Source organism: Hyalella azteca, unplaced genomic scaffold (genome assembly GCF_000764305.2).
Source record: "Hyalella azteca isolate HAZT.00-mixed unplaced genomic scaffold, Hazt_2.0.2 contig9500, whole genome shotgun sequence".
Classification (NCBI taxonomy): Eukaryota; Metazoa; Arthropoda; class Malacostraca; order Amphipoda; family Hyalellidae; genus Hyalella; species Hyalella azteca.
Window position 1 is genome coordinate 1 of NW_025939569.1, and position 20,299 is coordinate 20,299.

Consider the following 20,299-nt stretch of genomic DNA (forward strand, 5'->3'; position numbering starts at 1 on the left):
TTATAAAATTATTTTTTTTTTTCAAAAAAAAATTTGTTTAAATTAATATTTCTGATGATCAAATCTTGAATTGTTAGGCAGCATAAGCATGCATGCCAAATTTCAACTTACTAGGATGTTTAGAAGTGCTCTAAATTAAGGTTTGAATTTTTGATGACAGACACACACGAAACGAAGTCAAGAAAAACGTGGTAAAAATAATATACATTGACAAGAAAATGAAAACTACGGGTAACTCTAAAATTACCGCATAAATTAAACGTAAACAGTAATTCCATGTGTAAAGAAGATAAATAATTGTCACATTAAATTGTCATATTAGAGTATAAAACAAATTGACCTCACCAGTGGAAGTATAATGTTAATATTACAATATAGTTTTAGATTGCACGTCTACAAAAAGAAAAATAAAGAAATAGTGATGAATAGAATGTTATCGTTATATCTTCTGAATTTTATCGGTTGTAGTTCTATGCATCAAATTGAATAAATAAGTTCCATGTAGAAAATTCCAAAATGACTGATTTAGCGGAAGAATAATCACCGAAACAATTCAAATAAAGGATAATACCTTCGCATAGGATGAACACAAATGCCACAAACAAAATTCACCTCTCCTATATGCGACACTGACGGCCTTTCTTATGAAGCTGGGAGCCCTTGGATCAAGCTGGGCGGAGAAAGGAGGTCCATGGCCAACACTCCAGTCGTCGAGGTCGGTCAGATTAAAAAAACTCGTGAAGCCTTCGATGTTTTTTCTGTGCACGTTCACGTACGTGGGACCCGTGAAGATGGGGGCGTTGTCGTTCACGTCATCGATTTCAACCTTCAATATATATAAAAGAAAATATTGATATAAAATTGACATATCGTGCATTATGAATGAAAAATAAATCTTATGTTGAAAATCCTCACTTTTCTTGAATTGGACAGCAGAAAAATTATCTAAATACAGTGAAATATTAATTGTGTTAGTGCTTGTGACGATTGAATTATATATTATTCGTAACAGCAAATATGTTTATCTTCTAAAGAAACTTTATATCCAGCGAAAATTAGGATTAAGTTTAATGCTGTATATGAAAAGTCAGTGTACATAATTTGGAAATTAATTCAGCCAATTGACTTGTTGGAGTTTTTGTGACCTTTTCTTGCAAATGCTCTTCTATTCTTAAAAGATAATTACTAATCTCTAATGTTTAACGTTCGAACAAAGTTCGTTAATTCACGCGGAACTAAGTCATATATACATGTATGTTGAAATAGTGAAGAGCAAGTGTTCAGTTGAAGAATTACTTGCTATTTACAGTCTTGTCACTTACGGTTTTGCCACTTACAGTCATGCCACTTGTAATGAAGTACTATGTAAATTTCCCACCACTGATTATATAAACTTTATCAGACCGCTAAGATTAAGCACGACCAGCTCTGACGTGGGTGATAAATTGATTGTGACCGTCAGATAAGCTGCTGATCCCGACTTGTGTACTGGTTCCTCTCTTATAAGATCTTGACTCCGAATCTAGGGTGAGCGGCGTGAAATAGTGGTGAGATGGGAAAACTTCGTGAAATATCGTGATTTTTGTGAATATAATGGTTTGTCATGTGTAGTTATTTACTTTTTTCTGTTGAATGATCGTACGTTTTTTCCGTTGTATCTGAATTGCTGTAATTTGCCGTTTTTAGAATACATTGAATTAAGCTTGTTTTGACTTGTCAATCCGTCCAGTCCAAGCTATTGCTAATCAAGCCAATGGGGAAGTATCTTTTAATTTCCGGTCATTGGTGGGCGTGACAATCAAGACCATGCGAACTTTTAAGGTGACGCAATTGGTCACTCGGAAAGTCAAGGCTAGTTAGTCACACCACTTATAGTCTTGCCACTTACGGTTTTGTCACTTACAGTCTTGCCATTTACAGTCTTGCCACTTACAGTCTTACCACTTACAGTTACAGTAGCGGACGACTGGCGTGGTGGCAGCCCGTGGTCAGTGGCATGAACCATTACATTACATTACAGTTTTGCCGCTCGCAGTCTTGCCATTACAGTCTTGCTACTTACAGTCTCACCACTTACAGTAACAGTAGCGGACGACTGGCGTGGCGGCACTCCGTGGTCAGTGGCATGAACCACTAGGCTGTGCTTGCTGATGGCCTCTCTGTCCACTAGGCCGATGGTCCTGATGGTCCCTGTGTGGTCGATGCCGAAGTGAGGACTTGATCCTCTCCTACCAGCGAGGCTGTAGCGAACCAAGCCATTCCTGTTCTGTGTTCTCGACATAAAGCGGTTCTGCGTTGTATTCTTAGAGTTAATGCAGTCAGGAAATAATGCTTGAGGTTTATGCTTAAGAATTGTGAATAAGTTGAGGTTACGAGCAGAAATAAATATCGCTGGAAACATGTACGTGATGATTGTGGCTACGACATGATAAATTATAGTACAGACCATTGCAGGTTGGGAATCGACAAAATATTTATCATGGAAAATTTTATCTGATATTTTATTTACAGAGCTAACATATAGAGGGAATGAGTGAGAACGTGAACGGAATAAATCGGAATTACAAAGTATTACTGTACAAAAAAAAAATAAGGCAAGAAGTTCCTAATTACAACGCATTAAAAGTTACGCATTTACGCAGGAACGAGTGTGGCACTGTCGTTTCTACTATTTTATATATTTTCATTTGTCTGACTTAGCTAAACAAAGTATAAATTAATGCAACCAAATCCACATTAAGCGATTCGCCTCCAGAAGAACTCAAGTCACTTCGTCATCGGGGTCGGTTATATATAAGAACTCATGTCACTTTACTCACTTCGTCCAGATCGAAGGCAGGCACTTTGGCCACCACCGTTCCAAGTGGCGCGTCTTCGCTGATCCGCACGCTTTGCTGAACATTTTCGAATGATGGAGCGTTGTCGTTAACGTCTAATATGCGCACTATGACGGTCGCTTCGCCCACCCTGTACTTGTTCTCCCATGCATCCGTTCCCTAAAACATTCAAAAAATAAATTAAAGAACATTCGGAAGGTATACATTGAACTTCGATCTTTATACCTTATTCATTTCCACCATCAAATAAACTTGGATAACCTAGCTAGAGTAAAACGAGCAAATGTAATCGAACGCCTGAGTGATTTGCAAGATGAAAAGTCAAGAGGAAGCATGTAGGCTTGCATTATTTTGCATAAAATTCTTTCGAATATCATACATATACGATATATTTATTGATTTCAATATTTCAAATATTAAAATATTTCAAATATTAGTACGTAAAGACTTGGTTGCATTGTGCGTTAAATCTACATCTGCGAAGACAATGCAGTAGACAGAATAACAAATACAAGAAAACATTCGAAGCATTGAGAATTAAATCAGATTACATGAATGTGAATTAGAATATATGTATGTGTACGAATGATACTCAAGTTACTGGGCTGAAATAGCGATTTTTGAAGAGAATAGAACGATTGAATTATCGTGTTCGCATAACAACATTACGATGCTGAGCTTCAGTAACTATCAAATCGTCAATCCTATTTTATAACCCTAACTGATTAATTACCTGATCGGTGACTTGAACTTGGAATCTCAAGCCGTCCTTTAGGTCAGGGTTTTCATAATCAAGAGGGACCAGACTCCTGAGCTCAGCGCCATCACCAGCTGTTCGCCCTTCTATTTTCACCATCTGCCAGCCCCTCCCACTATCCGGAGTTACCTGAAGGAAAATATGTAACAAAGGTTTTAAAATTGTAAGCAGACCATTGAAATAAAGAATGAAATGTTCTTGCTTGCGTTCTAAAGCATGAAACATTTGTTGAACAAAATAATTGTTATTCGACCCACTGGGTCAACTCTGATGGCTGAATCTGAAAAATAGCAGGATTGAACATTACAAAAAAATTTTTTGATTCTCATCTCAACGCAGACAAAATGCCCAATCTGTTGCTTTAAAACTCTCAGAATAAAATAATGACATCAGTGAAGGACCGACATGGTTTCTCTATCCCATCATGTCAAATATAAAAATAAGGTAAGTTTCGGTCCCATATCCTACGACTAGAAAAATGAAAGCGACAATTTATCCATCAGCTCTGAGCATTGACGCGAGGCCTTATTTGCTCGTGATATTCAGCTACATTTGAGACCTGTAGGAAAATGCACCGAAATTTTTCAGGTCACAGAATTTGAAAATTGAAGTTCAGAAATTGACAAGATCTCGGTGTAATGATATTCACGGCGACGGTTAGGAATTGTGTTTTTGTGTAGGCAAATGTTATACGGAAATGCATACATATATTTTTGCCTTGGCGTATTGAGAACTAAGAACCATTGGAACGAATTTTTTTTAACATAGATGCAAATGTGGCATCATTGAACAGCCCTGGAGCTACATAAAAGGTGGAGAAATGCGTCGGAGGGGGACGATGGCCGGGACATTTCCAAGTTTGTCAGCCCACAACCAAGACTTGTTTATCAAAGTAATAAACTAAATTATTGAATAAATTCTACGTAAAATGGAGTACATTCCTTCAAGTTTTATTCCCGATTACATTATCACGTAGGAGAAAATCCCGAGACAATTATCTAAAAAAAATAATAATTTACATTTTTAATAACCCGTCAGATCTCTATGTTCATTGTATCAAAACTGTGTAATTATTATTAAAATATTTATATCATATCCCGAAAAAACTGGGAACACTTTAATTCGTGATCATTAAAGTTAAAATGAAATCAAATTACCGTAAAACCTTTAATGCAACTTCTTATCCTTATCGAACTAATCGTACGGAAAATTTCTTATAAAATTAACGTATTCAGAATATTTATTAACACCAAATCTTTTAACAAACTTCAAAATTCAAATTCAGAGGAAAACTCATCATTTCGAGACCGCATTAGAATATCATCGCTTCATTTAATGTTGACAGAAAATTAATCGTTTCCTTACTAAACCAAGTCAAATTACTCGTATGATACGGATGACTCGTTTCTATAATTTAAAAATTGGAAACAATTAAAAACTACTTTTCAGTCAACTTAATTCGTGCAGTGAAATATTGTAGTTGAATGCAGAAATGAATACAAATTAATTACGTATATGGTGCCATCGAAACTGTATTTGACTACAAACTTTCCCAACGGCCACTACAGTCATTGAGGCTTGCACCGAATTGGAATCAATAAAAGCTAATTATTGCTCATAGACCGAGCAGGCCTTGCAGAACTGAGCCTCTACAGCCTCAGACATCGCGCACCAAGTTTAGTTTGAACATTGCTCGACATAATTATTCAAATGCGGTACATACAATATCATTGAGGAGCAGATTAATTTAATTTATAATCAACGTTCTGTCACTGTTTATTAAATTGAACAATTCGGATGAGTAAATATTTGAACGGCACAGACTCTGGTAGGATTGAACAAAATCCACGGAGATGACTCCTAAGATTCAAGTATCTCCGTTTACAAAAGTTGTTTAAAATGTTGACTCCGAAGTGGTACATATGCGCAACACGAAGTTTATTTCTCAAGGACGTTATGATACATAGTTTAGGGTTGCCAGATGGCCTAAAAACGGCCAAGTCCGGGAACAAAAAAGGCAAAAAAGGCAAATAACTCAATATATAGTGGTAAATATTTAGGTTCCGCTGTAAAATTCCATTTCATTTTTTTGCAATTTTTTAATTTTAATTAGGCAGAACCTTATCATACATTTTAGCCGGCTAATGCAATGGCAAAAAACTAAATCGCCGGATTTGACCGGAAAAAAACCGTCCGACAATATATTCTGCTCCATAATGGTACAAAAAAGAGGAAACAATAGTACAAGACGAAGCAATCGGAGTCAACGTGTTAATTTAGTAGTAATGGTTGGTAATGGTAACATCCAAAAGAGTAACATAATTCTGAAAATATTCCTAAAATAGTTTACGGAGATGGGGGTAATGGTAAAGCAAAGACTCAAGATTGGACAATGAATTTGTACTGGTAGTAGCTTATGGCAGGGGACAACAGGCGAGTAATATGCAAATGACCCGTAATTATAAAAAGAACAGAAACTACCTTGTCAGATGAGCAGCTCTGTGAAGTCAACTTTTCTTCAAGAATCTAATAAGTTTATTAAGATAAAGCAGATATTTCTGATGAAGTGACATGAAGCAACGTAAATTACCCTGTAGGCCAAACTGTTGCGGGTGTCTGGGTCCTTAACAGTGAGGGTAGCGAAAACCTGGTCGAGGGGCGCGCCCTCGGTAACCTCGACTGTCCACTCCGCTCGCCCCCACCGCGGAGGAACGTCGTTCTCATCCGCCACTAACACCAAAACTTCACAGGAACCTGCAGTGGGCGAAAAATGGAGTCGGGTGAGTTGTGTTGGCAGCAGGAAAAGTTTAAAGTTATTGAAAACTTGCGAATAATAAATACCGAATTTATTTTCGGCAGAGAAACAGAGGCAAAGATAAAGATTTATGAGAATATTGTTCAAAAAATCATCATACACTATTATAAATAAGGAAATATTTATTTTATTCTAAATAAGTAGACGCTCACAGTAAATGTCTGTCTTTAAAATAACTCTCATGAATGATCGCTATATTAATATCCACAAACAGCCTTTTTGGCGGAATTTTTAAAATTCATTATATAGGAAAAATTCTAAATTTCACAATGCAGTTCATAAACAATTCAATGCGGAGCTCATATACAACGACGGTGGTTAGGAATTGAATGCAATCTTCATGTTTAACGATACATTATTCGAGTCATAAATACATATTATTCTTATTGGTATTGAGTATGGACGTGGAAATAAATCTTAGCAAATTATTCATCAAAATATTTTCAATATTAGTCATGGAGTGATGGTTTGAACTTAAAAAATTGCAAGTAAATATAGAGTTTATCATTTATAATTCATTATAGTGAAATTTGTCATGTTATGAAAATTATTCATATAGGGCACTGGAAATACTTTTTGAAAAGTAATCTGTAAGTAGCGTTTAAATTGTATTTAACCTTATCAGTGTGAAATTACTTTAAAATTAACATTCCTAATTCCGTAAGATATATTTCGTTGAAGTAGACAATTACTAACCTTGCAATCCACCTCCATCTGTAGCAGCAACAGTTAGGCTGTAATGACTCGCACGTTCTCTGTCCAGACAACACATGGCTGTGCTGATACTGCCTGTCGAAGCATTGACGGTGAAAATTGCCAGGCCAGTTTCTTCGTCCACAGCATTCTTTTGCAACGAGTAAATCAGCTTAGAATTGGACCCTTCGTTCTTGTCGTCGAAGTCTTCGGCTGTTATCGTGACTACAGGCGTGCCTGGTTTACGGCAGAAAGCAAACGAGGTCGGTTATGGCGACGGCAAATTCCCAAGCGACGAGCTCTGACGGTGAGTGCAATATGTTCAAAAAGGTAACCTTAAGGAAGAATCAAAGCACTTGTGTTTGCAGAGAATAAAATGCTCTATAGGGAAAATGATGCCTTCGCATTCCTCAATTCCACGAAATTCTCTGAAAGGCGCCGCGAAGGCGTTAAAGGCCTCCATTAGAATAATGCACTGACATTGCATCTTCAAGATGAAAGGTTTAGAGCTTTTGCAAGCTGTCGATTGCTGCCGAACAAAAGAGCATTAAGGGCTTCCCAGCTCTTGAGAAAAATGTTGACACACTGAAGTCAGCTTGATCATCTGTTACCATTGTCTTTAAAGGCGCTGATCGCAAATTGTTCCTGTATTCATTATTTTTGTTATTATTATTGTTATTATTATTATTATTATTTATATTATTATTACTATCAATACTATTATTATTATTAAAGAGTATAATAATTTAAAAAAGTTCAAGATATTAGAGTTCAAAGTAAAGTTTACTATTTCTGTTGACTAAAATACGCACATAAATTAATTAGTTAAATCACCTCATCAATATGTCTATATACCAACAAAATTTGTGATGTATTTTATAAAACGTTCATAATTGTAAACGAATGAGAATTATTTTTCACCACCATTGAATTTTTCACAATTTTGGAATTTTTCACCACGACGAGGCTTGTTCACAAATATAATCTTAATTTATAAAAAGAATCAAGAAAAGCAACAATGAATTCCAGTTGTACTATAAAATTATTTTTATCCTAAGTCCGTGAACAGATAGCAGCAGCAAATCCTACAGCAAATAACTCACCGCTAGGAGAGTCCTCAATAACCGTAGCCTCGACACGTGCAGTAAGGAACAACACTGATCGCAAAATGTTCCTGTATTCATTATTGTTATTATTATTATCTTTATTATTTTTATTATTCAATATTATTACTATTAATGCTATTATTATTGTTAACGAGTATATCAATTTAAAAAAGTTTAAGATATTAGAGTTCAAAGTAAAGTTTAAAGTTTAAAGTTTAGTTTCTGTTAGCTAAAATGAACACGTGAATTAATGTTGAAATCACTTCATTAATACTTCATTCATCACTCCATTAATACTACATTAAACGATTACCAACAAAATCTGTGATGCATTTTATAATACGTTCGTAATTATCAACGAAAGAAAAGTATTTTCCACAACCATTGAATTGGTATAAACCTTGAGTCTTGTTCACCAATATAATCACAATTTATAAAAAGAATCATGAGAAGCACAAATGAATTCCACTCGTACTACAAATTTCTTTTTATCCCAAGACCGTGAACGGATGGCTCCTACAGCCAAAAACTCACCACTAGGAGAGTTCTCAATAACCGTAGCCTCGACACGTGCAGTAAGGAACACGGGGCTCCTACAGCAAATAACTCACCGCTAGGAGAGTTCTCAATAACCGTAGCCTCGACACGTGCAGTAAGAAACACGGGTGCGTTGTCGTTAATGTCTTTGAGGTTGACCACAACTTCGGTGTCGGCTTGCAGCTCCCCGTCTGACGCGGTCACCACCAAGCGCCACGTTGCACGCCCGTGAGGCGGATCGCGATCTAGGGGCTGGTGAAGGTGAACAATTTTATGGAGTTCATCTTTCCTGGGGTGATCAATAATTTCAGAACAATCGTTTGTCAATCCAGGAATAGTATAATCAGGATCAAAATATTACACTTGTAGAGTAATTCACCAAGATAATATTATAAGAGGAAGGCAGCGAATTGACTAAAGTGAAAAAATAGTTATAGAAAAGTCATTTAGTTAGAAAAATAGAAAAGTCAAAGAAAAATAGAAGTCATTTGGCGCTCATATAGTATTAAGCAGTGGCTGCTGCACCCGGCTCTGTTTGGGATAGATAATCCCTGCTTGATATATGTTAATTCTGTTAGGAAATCACATTTTTTATATCATTTACTCTGATACTCTTCCCTAAAATAAAATTTCCACGAATTTTGTCTTCAATATACGTGAACAATTTTCAAACTTGACGTAATGCATATTTAAAAGATCCGTTATAGGGATGGACCTTTATGCCCTTAATTAGATCCGTTTGGTCCTTACGTGGCATGGAAGTTCCATTATAAATTTTCTCAATCCCTTCCCGTTTTATGTTGACTCATGGTTCCAATTATAGGTACACACACAATATTTCCAGCACCATTATTTAAACACACAAGCATTCACAGATATTTTATTGATAGTTCTAATTCTAATAAATATTTTATTCCTCTCTAAACGTTGCCACTTCGATGAGCATATAAATTAAATATCGATAAGCGCCACAACATATCATCGAAACGCCAGCAAAGATTAAACAATACCCACCTGCATGACTTTTATTGTGCCTGTGACCGGATCAATTGAGAAGGCAGCTTCTTTTCTCTTCTCCCATGAATGAGTGTCCTGAAAATGTTCACTTTCCGAAGGGAAATATGGATCTATAGAAGAGAAGTTATGATTGCCTTCACTTGGAACTGTGTTATGCAATGTCGTAGGAAAGCCTTCTATAACTCTATGAGAATTGTGTACGGCTGATTTTGGGATATTATCGGTAGAAAACAGGACCTTTCCAGCTTTATTAGTTCTGTTTACTGCACTTGAGTCGCTATTTACAGTCAGTTTATCGCTATTTAGATCTATTTGATTACTAGCTATGGATGCATTAGCGCCATTCACTGCTCCACCTCCTGGATCCAGGAGAGGTGGCGACCGGTAATGTCCTTCGTTCTTCATAAACAAAGTCGCAACTCTGCGTTCGGTATTCGGTTTATGCTGTCCGGCTCGGTCACGGGGCATTTTTTCTCGTCGCTTGTGGCCATATTCGATCGAGGAGGATGCGGCTGAGATCTTCATGCCGGGGAAATGATCTGACCTTGGGAGGTTATCAGGAGCTGCGGTACCGTCCCCAGAAATAGAATACCGCAGCACTCCCCACTCTCCCTTGTCTCCATCGGTAGCTGTAACCTGCCCTCGAAAAATTCTGTACGTTGTATTTACGATTAAGTGTGAATAGCGATGACTGTAAGCCTCAACTACGATAAAAACAACAATTATAATATCTTGGAAATTTAAATAAGGAGAAAATACTAATGAACGCAATATGATTTGCACAGTATACATTGACAAAACTCCTCTTTTAGCATACCAAATTATCCCTCGAGACCCAAGCTTACTTTTTATAATATCAGTATTAATAAACAAATTAATTAATTAATGGAAATAATGCTACAGAAAATACTACAAAGCCGCTCAATATTTTCAATATTCAAATAAAAATATAAACGGTTTTGAGGTCAGCGTCATCATCTGTTCAGTCAGTGACTTAGTCTTCCAATCGCATCCAGTGAAGTCCGGTGGCCGAACTTTCAAGACTTTCCCAAGTACACGTAGCGGCCTATGCACACGTAGCGGCCTATGCACACGTAGCGGCCTATGCACACGTAGCGGCCTATGCACACGTAGCGGCCTATGCACACGGAGCGGCCTATGCACACGGAGCGGCCTACGCACACGTAGCGGCCTATGCACACGTAGCGGCCAATTTTTGTCTGTGATTGATGGGTTTAGCTTGAAAAGCCGTCAGTGATTGGTCGATGGAGCCAAAAATCTTGACTATTCATAATACTACGATCACAGTCTGATGGACATTTTGTTTATTTTATTCACCTTTAAATTCCGGGTTAAAACACAGGGAACTGTTCAACCAGTAGTTTAGAAAATGTCAAGCATTTTGTTAAAAAGCCTAAATTCCTCAATTTCAGGTCACATGTTGATTTTACAACACTTCTCTTTAACTTCACTCTTTATTTGTCTGCTACAAATCTTATAATCGATATTTAACACACTTCCACCTTTCCAATCGATCTGAAATTTTGCACACTTGCGTAAATTCGGAGTCAATTCATGAATCAATTGTCAGAATATATAATTTTGAACATTTAATTTTTGTATTATCTAAAAAATTAAAAATTATTTTTTAATATGCGAAAATAAAATTAGAAATTCATTGTACCTGTGTAACATCGGAGATACTGGATTCTTTAGAAGTGTTTTCTTTAACAAGTAATTTTTAAACGCATAAATTTAACTTAATTGATACCTGACAATTGAATGAAAACGTTTAACTGAATTCAAGATCTAATAATTGCGATTATTTATGGTGAAAAAACTTACAATATAAACTGACCGTAAATACCGGTCTGGGCAGGTTGTGGTTATCTTCTTCAGTTATTTGCGCCTCATGTCGCTGGACGGCGAAGACTGGCGAGTGATCGTTGGCGTCAAGCACCTCGACTGTCACGTGAGCTTCGTTGCTGCCGATCTTGCCATCCTTGCTCGTTGCTATAACCGTCAGGTTGTGCTGAGGAAAGAGAAAGCCCCCATATTCTATAAACGCCCGCATATTCCATAAACATCCGTAAACAATGTTGAATCTATTCTCGTTGGATCATATTCTTATATTTTTGCAGAAATGTTATCCCAAAATACAAAGTTTACCAAATAATCCCTAACAAAAAATATTATGTACTACCAAATATCAATGCTGTCCATCAGCCCCTCCGTATTCATATATAACCACCTCAACCTTCGGCTATCATCCACTTTGTTCAGAAATGATCTCCATGCAAGTCTCAGCGCAATTTCTTCATCCAATTGACTTGCAGAAACCCTTGTGTCGTGGCTGCTGCCCTCAACCACCCCTCTGATGGCACGGCACTCGAGTCTCTCCCTCACCTGAGTTTGGTACTCGAAGTCGAGGGGACCAAGCAGCTGCAGGGCGCCTGACTGAGCGTCCACTCGAAAAAGAGGGGAAGCGCTGTCGCTCGCAAGCTTGTAGCGCACGGCCGCCTCTGCCGGGAGAGATTCCGAGGTTCTCATGATTATGCGCAATTATATTGATTGATAAGAAAAGTCTGGGCAACAGCCCGTCGCAGGTAGAAAACATTAAGAAATTTGATAAATGATTGCTGTGGGGGAGAATAAGCCATGCTTGGCGAAACATGTGCAATGAATTTCATTGCGGTTTCCCTTTGTAAAATCTCTCATGGAACGACTGGTTTCTCAGGGTGGAATAATTTGACACGCGTCGTGGTTCTTGCCAACGGTTTCTGGCGAGCACGAAATGTTCATTAGGGAAATATATTAAGAACAACGCAAGCATATAAAGTTTTTACATGATAATTATACGTAGCGCATGGCAAGTATTTCAGGCAGGAGTTGAGTGGATACAATTCGCTAAATTATTGAGGTTCTGCCTACGCGACTTTCATCGTCAAGTGCTGCCTCGCCCAGCTGAAATGCCAGGGTAAGTTATGGTCCGGAATTATATATAGGGCCATAACTAAAATTTTACATTGAGAGGACAGGCGAAAAGCCTTAACAACTTTTCTAAATAAATCTTATAAACATGGTAAACGACGGCAAAATAAATTTCTAAAATTTCCATCATCGGCAAAGGTGATGAATGAGGGAAAAAGTAAAGTAACCCCCGCGATACAAAGAATAATAATAATAATGAAACGCCAAAAATAGTGGTTAATTCCACGTACCTGGAATATTGACTGGAATAGGTAAAAAAATAGACCGTTGCCTGTCTAAAAACCAAAGTTTGTAAATACAATAATATTATTACAATATGATATAATATTACATAATAATAATATAATAATATTACAAACAGTGAGTACTTGTTAGGCTCAAATCAATTTATGAGTACAAATGAGCCCAATTTTGTGGATTGGATTTGTAGACACAGTGAGTAACCGTCTTTTTTCTGTACATGAACTTGCTTCAGATCTGAGAAAAAATGATCTTATTATTGCTGGAAATTGAAACAGCTAATACCATTTAGGACTATATTTATCTCATTGTAATGTTTGTTTGATTTGTTCTTGAATCAACCTCCTTGCCTCATTTGTCTTCAAGAAATCGCGGGAAACAATTAAAAAGAGTTATACTTTCGCTTTTATCAAGGATCTAGGTTAGCCGCGCGAACATATTCATTCTATAGATAATATCATGAAAATTCATTGATACAATAATATTACGGTCGCATATACTCTTTCTCATAATAAACTCTTCATAATAATTAACCTTCACTGATGATTCATAGGAGTAAACCATTTAATGCAAAACAAATTGTTTAAGGTGCATAAATTTGTTTAAGATTTCTTCTGAATCTTCGAGGCCTATTGAGCATATTTATCGTGATGCAAAATTACATTATGTTATAATGATAATTACACTGGTGCCTTTAGAGAAGCCGACCGCGGCGCTGAACAACATTCCCAATGCAATCTCTGAGGGTTAATGTAATTTTATTTCGAAAAGCTTTCAGGGAGCACGAAGTTTAAACTTGCGTGCAAAATATGCAGGATTGAAAATTCGATTCATATATTGATGAAACTTTTTACCGATATCTAAAATGCTAAAAGCTTAAAGGTTATTGTTGAGACTGCTTAAGCTATTAAACATAATAATAATAATAATAATAATAGAAAACTAAATTTCAAACTTTAAACACATTAATTCCAACTCCCGTAATTCGCATTTGAGTAAATAACTTCTAAAGACGTAGGTCTTTAGCACATAAATCACCAGTGTCTGACTGACCTTTTATTAAAGATGTACAGAACGTTTCAATTGTAAAATAAAACATTTAACTGGAGCCAGATAGGCAAACACCGATTTTCCAAAGTTTCATAATTCTAAAGATAACCATGCGTTAAAATATAAAACTTTTAATTAGACGATCAGCATGTGATAATTCTGCGCTGGTGCTACAGATATATTTTGCCGACTTAATCACGATTATAGCCGCATAAATGAAAGGATACATTTTCATCTAACACCGAACGTTCAATTGTATATTGTGATCTAGAATCAAGAAAACAGAAAATTAATGATAGTTTCTAAAAACAGTACCAATAAAATATTATCCGGGATTATAGACTAGGAACAAAAGTTACTTCATAGGTTAAAACAACGTACGAAAATGTCCGTACCATCATCAGGAGAAACTGCCTGTAGTAGAAGTATGGTGCCCGGGGCGGCCGCCTCAGAGACCTGCACTACGTAATTCTTCTGGCTGAACTGAACCGACTGGCCGCTCATGAGCTGCGTCACTGCAACGCAAGGTTTAGTCTGCAGGCTGTGTTCTAATTTGCATTGAGATTTACTTATTTGGAGCTTTATACTGAGAATAGCATGCGAATAGTGAATGTTAGTTGGCGCAGAATATTATTCACTTTCACTGAGAATTCCCCTTTAGTCATTCACAAACATCAATTCCCTGCTATTTTCCTTTATAAAATTCAGCTAAAATGTTCTCAAAAATTAATATAAATCGTCAAAAATATGAGTCAAAGCACAAATGGTAAGACAAGGGCAATGAATAGATTTAAATTAATTCTTAAGCAACCATGGTTGACGTTGTATAATTTACGAAGCAGCGAATGCTTAAATTTCTTAAAACTTTAATTTGAAGGCCAAAAACCCGAATTAATGGCAAAGATTCCAATACTAGTTGTGCAATATCTTACTACCAATTATTGTTATCTAATTGTTGTACTGACATCAACCTGTCATGAAAGCATTACCACGTTCAGCATCACTGCTTGCTTGAGAAGAACATTTAAACTTTCCGAATAAGTCGATGTATTGACCTTAAAAACGAATTCAAAAACCCATTTTCACGCTGTAACTAAAAAAATTAGGTGAGTGCTGGCGTAATTCATTTTCTGTCGTTCATCTCTAAAGCTGTAAAAAGTTTCATATGTTTTTCTACACTCAGTTAGAAGGAAACTTAATCGAAAATTCTCCACAAAACGGTCTCTTACAACAGTCTACACCGGCGCAAAAAATGAAGCAGCACGATTGCCTCTGCAGATGGATCACTTGTTTTTATTTCAGGCAGCCAACAATCAATCATAAGAGAACGATCATGTGCATGGAGATTGCTGCTGATAAAGTACGAAATACTTTTATTCTGTGGATTATGTATACGAGTGTTCAGCTATCAGATAACTCTATGTAGTAAAACAAAAAAAAAATATTTAGAAACGCATTGAAGAAATAAAGAACTTGTAGTTGCACTGACTTTAGAAATAATAATTTATAAGAGAGCCAATACGAAGTAAAAATTAATGGTTGATCGTTAGATACCAACGCTTCCCAAGAAGTTTTGAGTAAAAAATACGCAGGAAAATATCGAATTGGTTTACGTGAACTTATTAAAAATCTTAAGTCGCAATCGTGGGAGTTAACAATTATTTTTACATAGATTTTTCCTTAAAAAAATGATCGCATCGAGAAAAACTAAATTCGAAAGCAATCACCAAATTGTGACGCAGAAAATTTAGCACAGAGGCGACATTAATTCGAGTCCAATTAGATTTCAGGTAATTTACACTTTCATCAATTATAGCAGATGCGTATATGAGATGTATACGTAATGTAAATAAAATATATAAAAATTGTGATCGTTAACTAAAAGTCACAACACTCCGCCATGACTAACTTGAAGCGTCTTCATCAGTAACTCGCTGTGTCGAGCTACTCTTTTTTATAAAGTTTGTATGTTTGTTAAACTCAATAATGACAGGTGTAAGCCTCGGTACAAAAGGAATAGTTGGTTTTAGCCGTTAAGGTGTTAGATGGCGCATTGAAACTTGCCGCTACACACATTAGCTGTTATTCATGAACGTATCCACAATAACCACATTGTCGGGGTGTGACCGGGATCTGTAATTTCCAGGTGTGGAACGAGACTTTTCAAATCGTTCATAACGCGGCATTGAAATAAGAAATGACAAATCTTTACCGTCTTTTATTTCATAATCATATAGTGAAAATTTTGATACTCGAATATCTTTCAATCCTCTGAAATAAAGTTTGATGATTATAAGATTTTGATTTTTTGTTGGATATCACCATCCGCTTAAATATTATCAGAACATGATTATTAACATAACATAATTATTAACATAAGAATTCATATTTTTATGTATTCCTAAATATTTTTTTACATTATTAGGCCATGCAGCTGTTTTTTGCTAATTTTCATTGACAGTTTTTTTTGTAACATTGTCGCCTTCATTTCAGATTATTTTTCGTATGTACGTTACTGGCTAAACATTGCTTTCCTAGAAACATATCAGGTGACATTACCGCTTTGATTTCTGTCTTTGATTAATATTATTATATGCGTGTTGATAATTATTTACACTCCAAACAACTGTATTATTCAAAACCAATCACATTATTTCAAAAATGATGAAATTATTTCGAACTTGCTTCAGTAAGGCGTAGAACTAACAACAAGCGTTAAGTTGGTAATTTAATCTTCCTTTCAAGCTGCCAAGTTCAAAAAGGGCAAGTATTCTATTAAATTCGTAGGAAAACACTCATGAATTCAACAAAATTTGGCATCAAATTTCCATGAGTTACCCCGAATTATAAGTTCCTGAATGGAGTTGCTGACGCGAAAAGTTTCGGTGCTGAGAGCGGGTACGAAATGGTCTAGTAAAAGAGATGATGGTTCGATCAACGGTGAGATATTTGTGATATGCAACTGTAATATAGAATGGGAACTGTTCAATCAGTAGTTTAGAAAATGTCAAGCATTTTGTTAAAAAGCCAAAATTCCTCAATTTCAGGTCACATGTTAATTTTATTATCATGTGACCTGAAATGGTCAACAATTAATTCCCCTTTATTTCAATTTCATACAAATGATTGCAGGCTACGCGGAAAAAATTTATCTGCAGGTGCAAGCCATCGTTCTGAATCCAGTTAATTCTTTTTAAATAAAAGCACCGTAATTTTATGAATGAACTGTTCAAAACTCAAGTTTGCACGAAACTCTCATTCAAGTCCTGTTGGGAAATTTGGGGAAACTTTGATTCCTTATTTTTGATTGCAACTACACTTGAATGCTCCAAAAAGTTATTCTTTATATTTCTAAACTGAGTCTCCTCTTAATTTCTCTACGTCACGAAGACGAAAGAATTCTTGTCTTGAAGACCTGGCTCAAAGATCGTGACTCCATGGATCACGATTTATAATCGATATTTAGGGCTCATGGCAATATTCCGAAGATTTTTCTCTTGAGTGCAAAGTGATTAGAAATCAAGAATTGTAAATGGGTCATTCTATCATTAGAAATAAGTAAATCACTAGAAAAGGAAATATCATGACATGATAAATAACGCGAATACCTGCCTCTCTCTAGACATTAGTGTGGTTAGGCAGAAGCTGTTTTTTAATTAATACAAGTTCAATTGAAGACCAGAGAGTTTATCTTATTGACGATTTTCTTATTGCTTTTCTCTATTTGGCTAATCAGGCTACTTGTTGGATTAGAAAGTTCAAAAATATGGTTTCCGAGAGATATTTTATTAGAATTTACGTTTCGAGTGTGCAGTATTCATTATCAAGTAAGTGAAGAGTTATTTGCAACGCTTAAAATTATAATTTGGGAATGACATAAGTGCGCACAAAAGGGTATCTTATGTACGGTATCTCTATATACGCGCGCCGTGCTTCAAACAAAATAAGCCTCAAGAGAGAAACACATATATGTTGACTAATACTATGAGATTAATGTGTACACAAGAAAATGTACAACTTATTAAATATACATAAGGGGATGGCAATCAACTCATGACAAGAACAATCAAGCTATCAGACTCACCAATCCAGGTGCTGTTTGTTATTATCTTGAATATTGTCGCGGGGTCCATCGCTACTTATTTTTTTATTTGAACTGCTCAAAACCTCACATTTATTCATGATTTATGCAATAAAACATTTCTTTAGCTCAAGTTGAACTAAAATCACTTCTTCGTGCTCGTGGATGAAACACTTGTATTTTTCCGTTTGATTTGTCATTTCAAATTATAAAGGTTCAGATTTTTTCAAACACCATTCACTGCAAGACCGTATTGAACAAATTCATGAGACGATGACAATTCTAATTCTAAAGGCAACTCATGAGCCTATCAAAATTCAATAAATAATATCTGGGGATAATTTTGGTCTTACTGCAATCCGCCATTTAAATAAACACCAAATTGCACTGAGCTTCACGAAATCCGATCATCCGAAAAAAGCTGCTTACATCAGAAATTTTATTCAAAATTCTGAATCATCAGCGAGCTCCGTAACAGGCTTGTTGTCAACTTTAGTTGGTAGAGTTTAGGTCTGCTCATGAGATTCGAAATCGATCGCGGAAATTGTAAAAAAGTAAAGGTCTTAAATAAATGCGAAGTTTCAGATTAAGTTTCGAGCTAACAATTCTTTTACGTCAATCGATCGAAAAAATTAATCGAATATTGACAAATTTGATTACGATTGTTTTTTATCAATAGTAATATCATACCTAATACTGCAAGGCAATTAACTAAGAAAAAGCAATAGTGCTATCGCGACCTAGTTTATCGCACTCTCATTTCTATTGAAATCAACTCCTTCATGAGATCATTTGGCACAATAACAATGTGGATGAAAATTTCAGTTAATCTGTAATCATGAAGGGCTAAAAATTTCGAAAATTTAAACACTTGCATCTACCAATGACAAATAGGATCATTGTAATTGAATTGGCAGATTCTCAGGCAGTCTCTCGCTTTCCATCATATGTATTGTGGTTGTGCATCATAGAGCGACGAAATTGAGTAGAGCCTCGTGATGAATACCCAATGAAACTCTAAAAGCGCAGACACTATCTGCATCAAAAACGTGCTAATACTGAATGCATTTCTGCAATCAGGATCCATTCGAGCAGATTGAAGGAAGAAATTATGAGGTCGTGTAAATTAGGAAGTATTTTCCAGAGTTATTAAATTTGCCGTGTGAACAGCTCTTTATATATCAATTGATGGGCTGAATTGATATGTTTGATGAAATGCTGAGACGAATTAAATTTATATTAAATTTGATTATCTGCACGGAAGTTAGTTACAGACCTATAATAAGTACAAATGCATGACAATAATTTACAATTCTTATTCGAATTGCTTGCATGAAATGTTTAAGTTCAACTATTTCGGGCCGGTAAAAAACGTACATTAATAACGTTTCAAAAACGTAAATGTGTTTGAAAATGTTTACCTTTTCTATGCCTTTCTTTATCTCCAAACATGGTTTTCTCATGAAAAAATTATACAAAAACTGAAGAAACGCTTCCATAGTCTTCTAGAAACATAACATTCATGAACGACGCGCCTGTTGCCAGGGATAAGTCTGAGTTTTAGACTACAGGTAAAGTTTGATGGCCTCCACTTCATTATTATGGACAAACTCGCCTGTTGCCAGGGATAAGTCTGAGTTTTACGCATAAAGTTTGATAGCCTCCACTTCATTATTATGGACAAACACGCCTGTTACCAGGGATAAGTCTGAGTTTTAGACTGCAGGTAAAGTTTGATAGCCACCACTTCATTATTATGGACAAACACGTCGCGCTGCGTTGTGGGCGCTTAAAGAAGACCTCGAAATTCCCTGCTCCACATTAATAATACTTTAAATATTTTCCATCACCGTATTTCTTGTAGATGTTCAAATTTTGTGCGTGCTGATCGCGTCACATGAAAATATTACGTACAGACCATAAAAAACGCATGATCAAGATCCTCTACCAATTTCATAACAAACTCTTTTTCCACTTACTGAAAGCTCAGAGAACTGAATCAAAGAAATGCTTAAAGATTAATTACTCTGACACATTTTTTTCGTACCATGATATAACGATAAAGAATGCAAGAAAATAAAAGTTTTTATATACTAATTTTTAACACCAAGTTGTATAAAACAATTTATGGCGCTCTAGTATATTTTTTTAATGAATTTTCTAATGATAACACTG

General features: G+C 35.9%; 1 protein-coding gene across 1 annotated transcript; it reads right to left on the minus strand.

The window, feature by feature from the left end:
* Positions 1–612: 612 nt before the first annotated feature.
* On the minus strand, positions 613–10,385 carry LOC108671219 (putative neural-cadherin 2; the record flags this gene model as incomplete). Its single annotated transcript, XM_047882032.1, has 9 exons — positions 10,307–10,385; positions 9,760–9,908; positions 8,820–8,997; positions 7,106–7,339; positions 6,185–6,348; positions 3,571–3,723; positions 2,820–2,996; positions 2,078–2,266; positions 613–826 (listed from the first exon to the last, which is right to left on the minus strand). Coding segments are annotated over exons 1-9 (1,537 nt in total), but the record flags the coding sequence as incomplete, so codon positions are not given.
* Between the last annotated feature and the right edge of the window lie 9,914 nt (positions 10,386–20,299).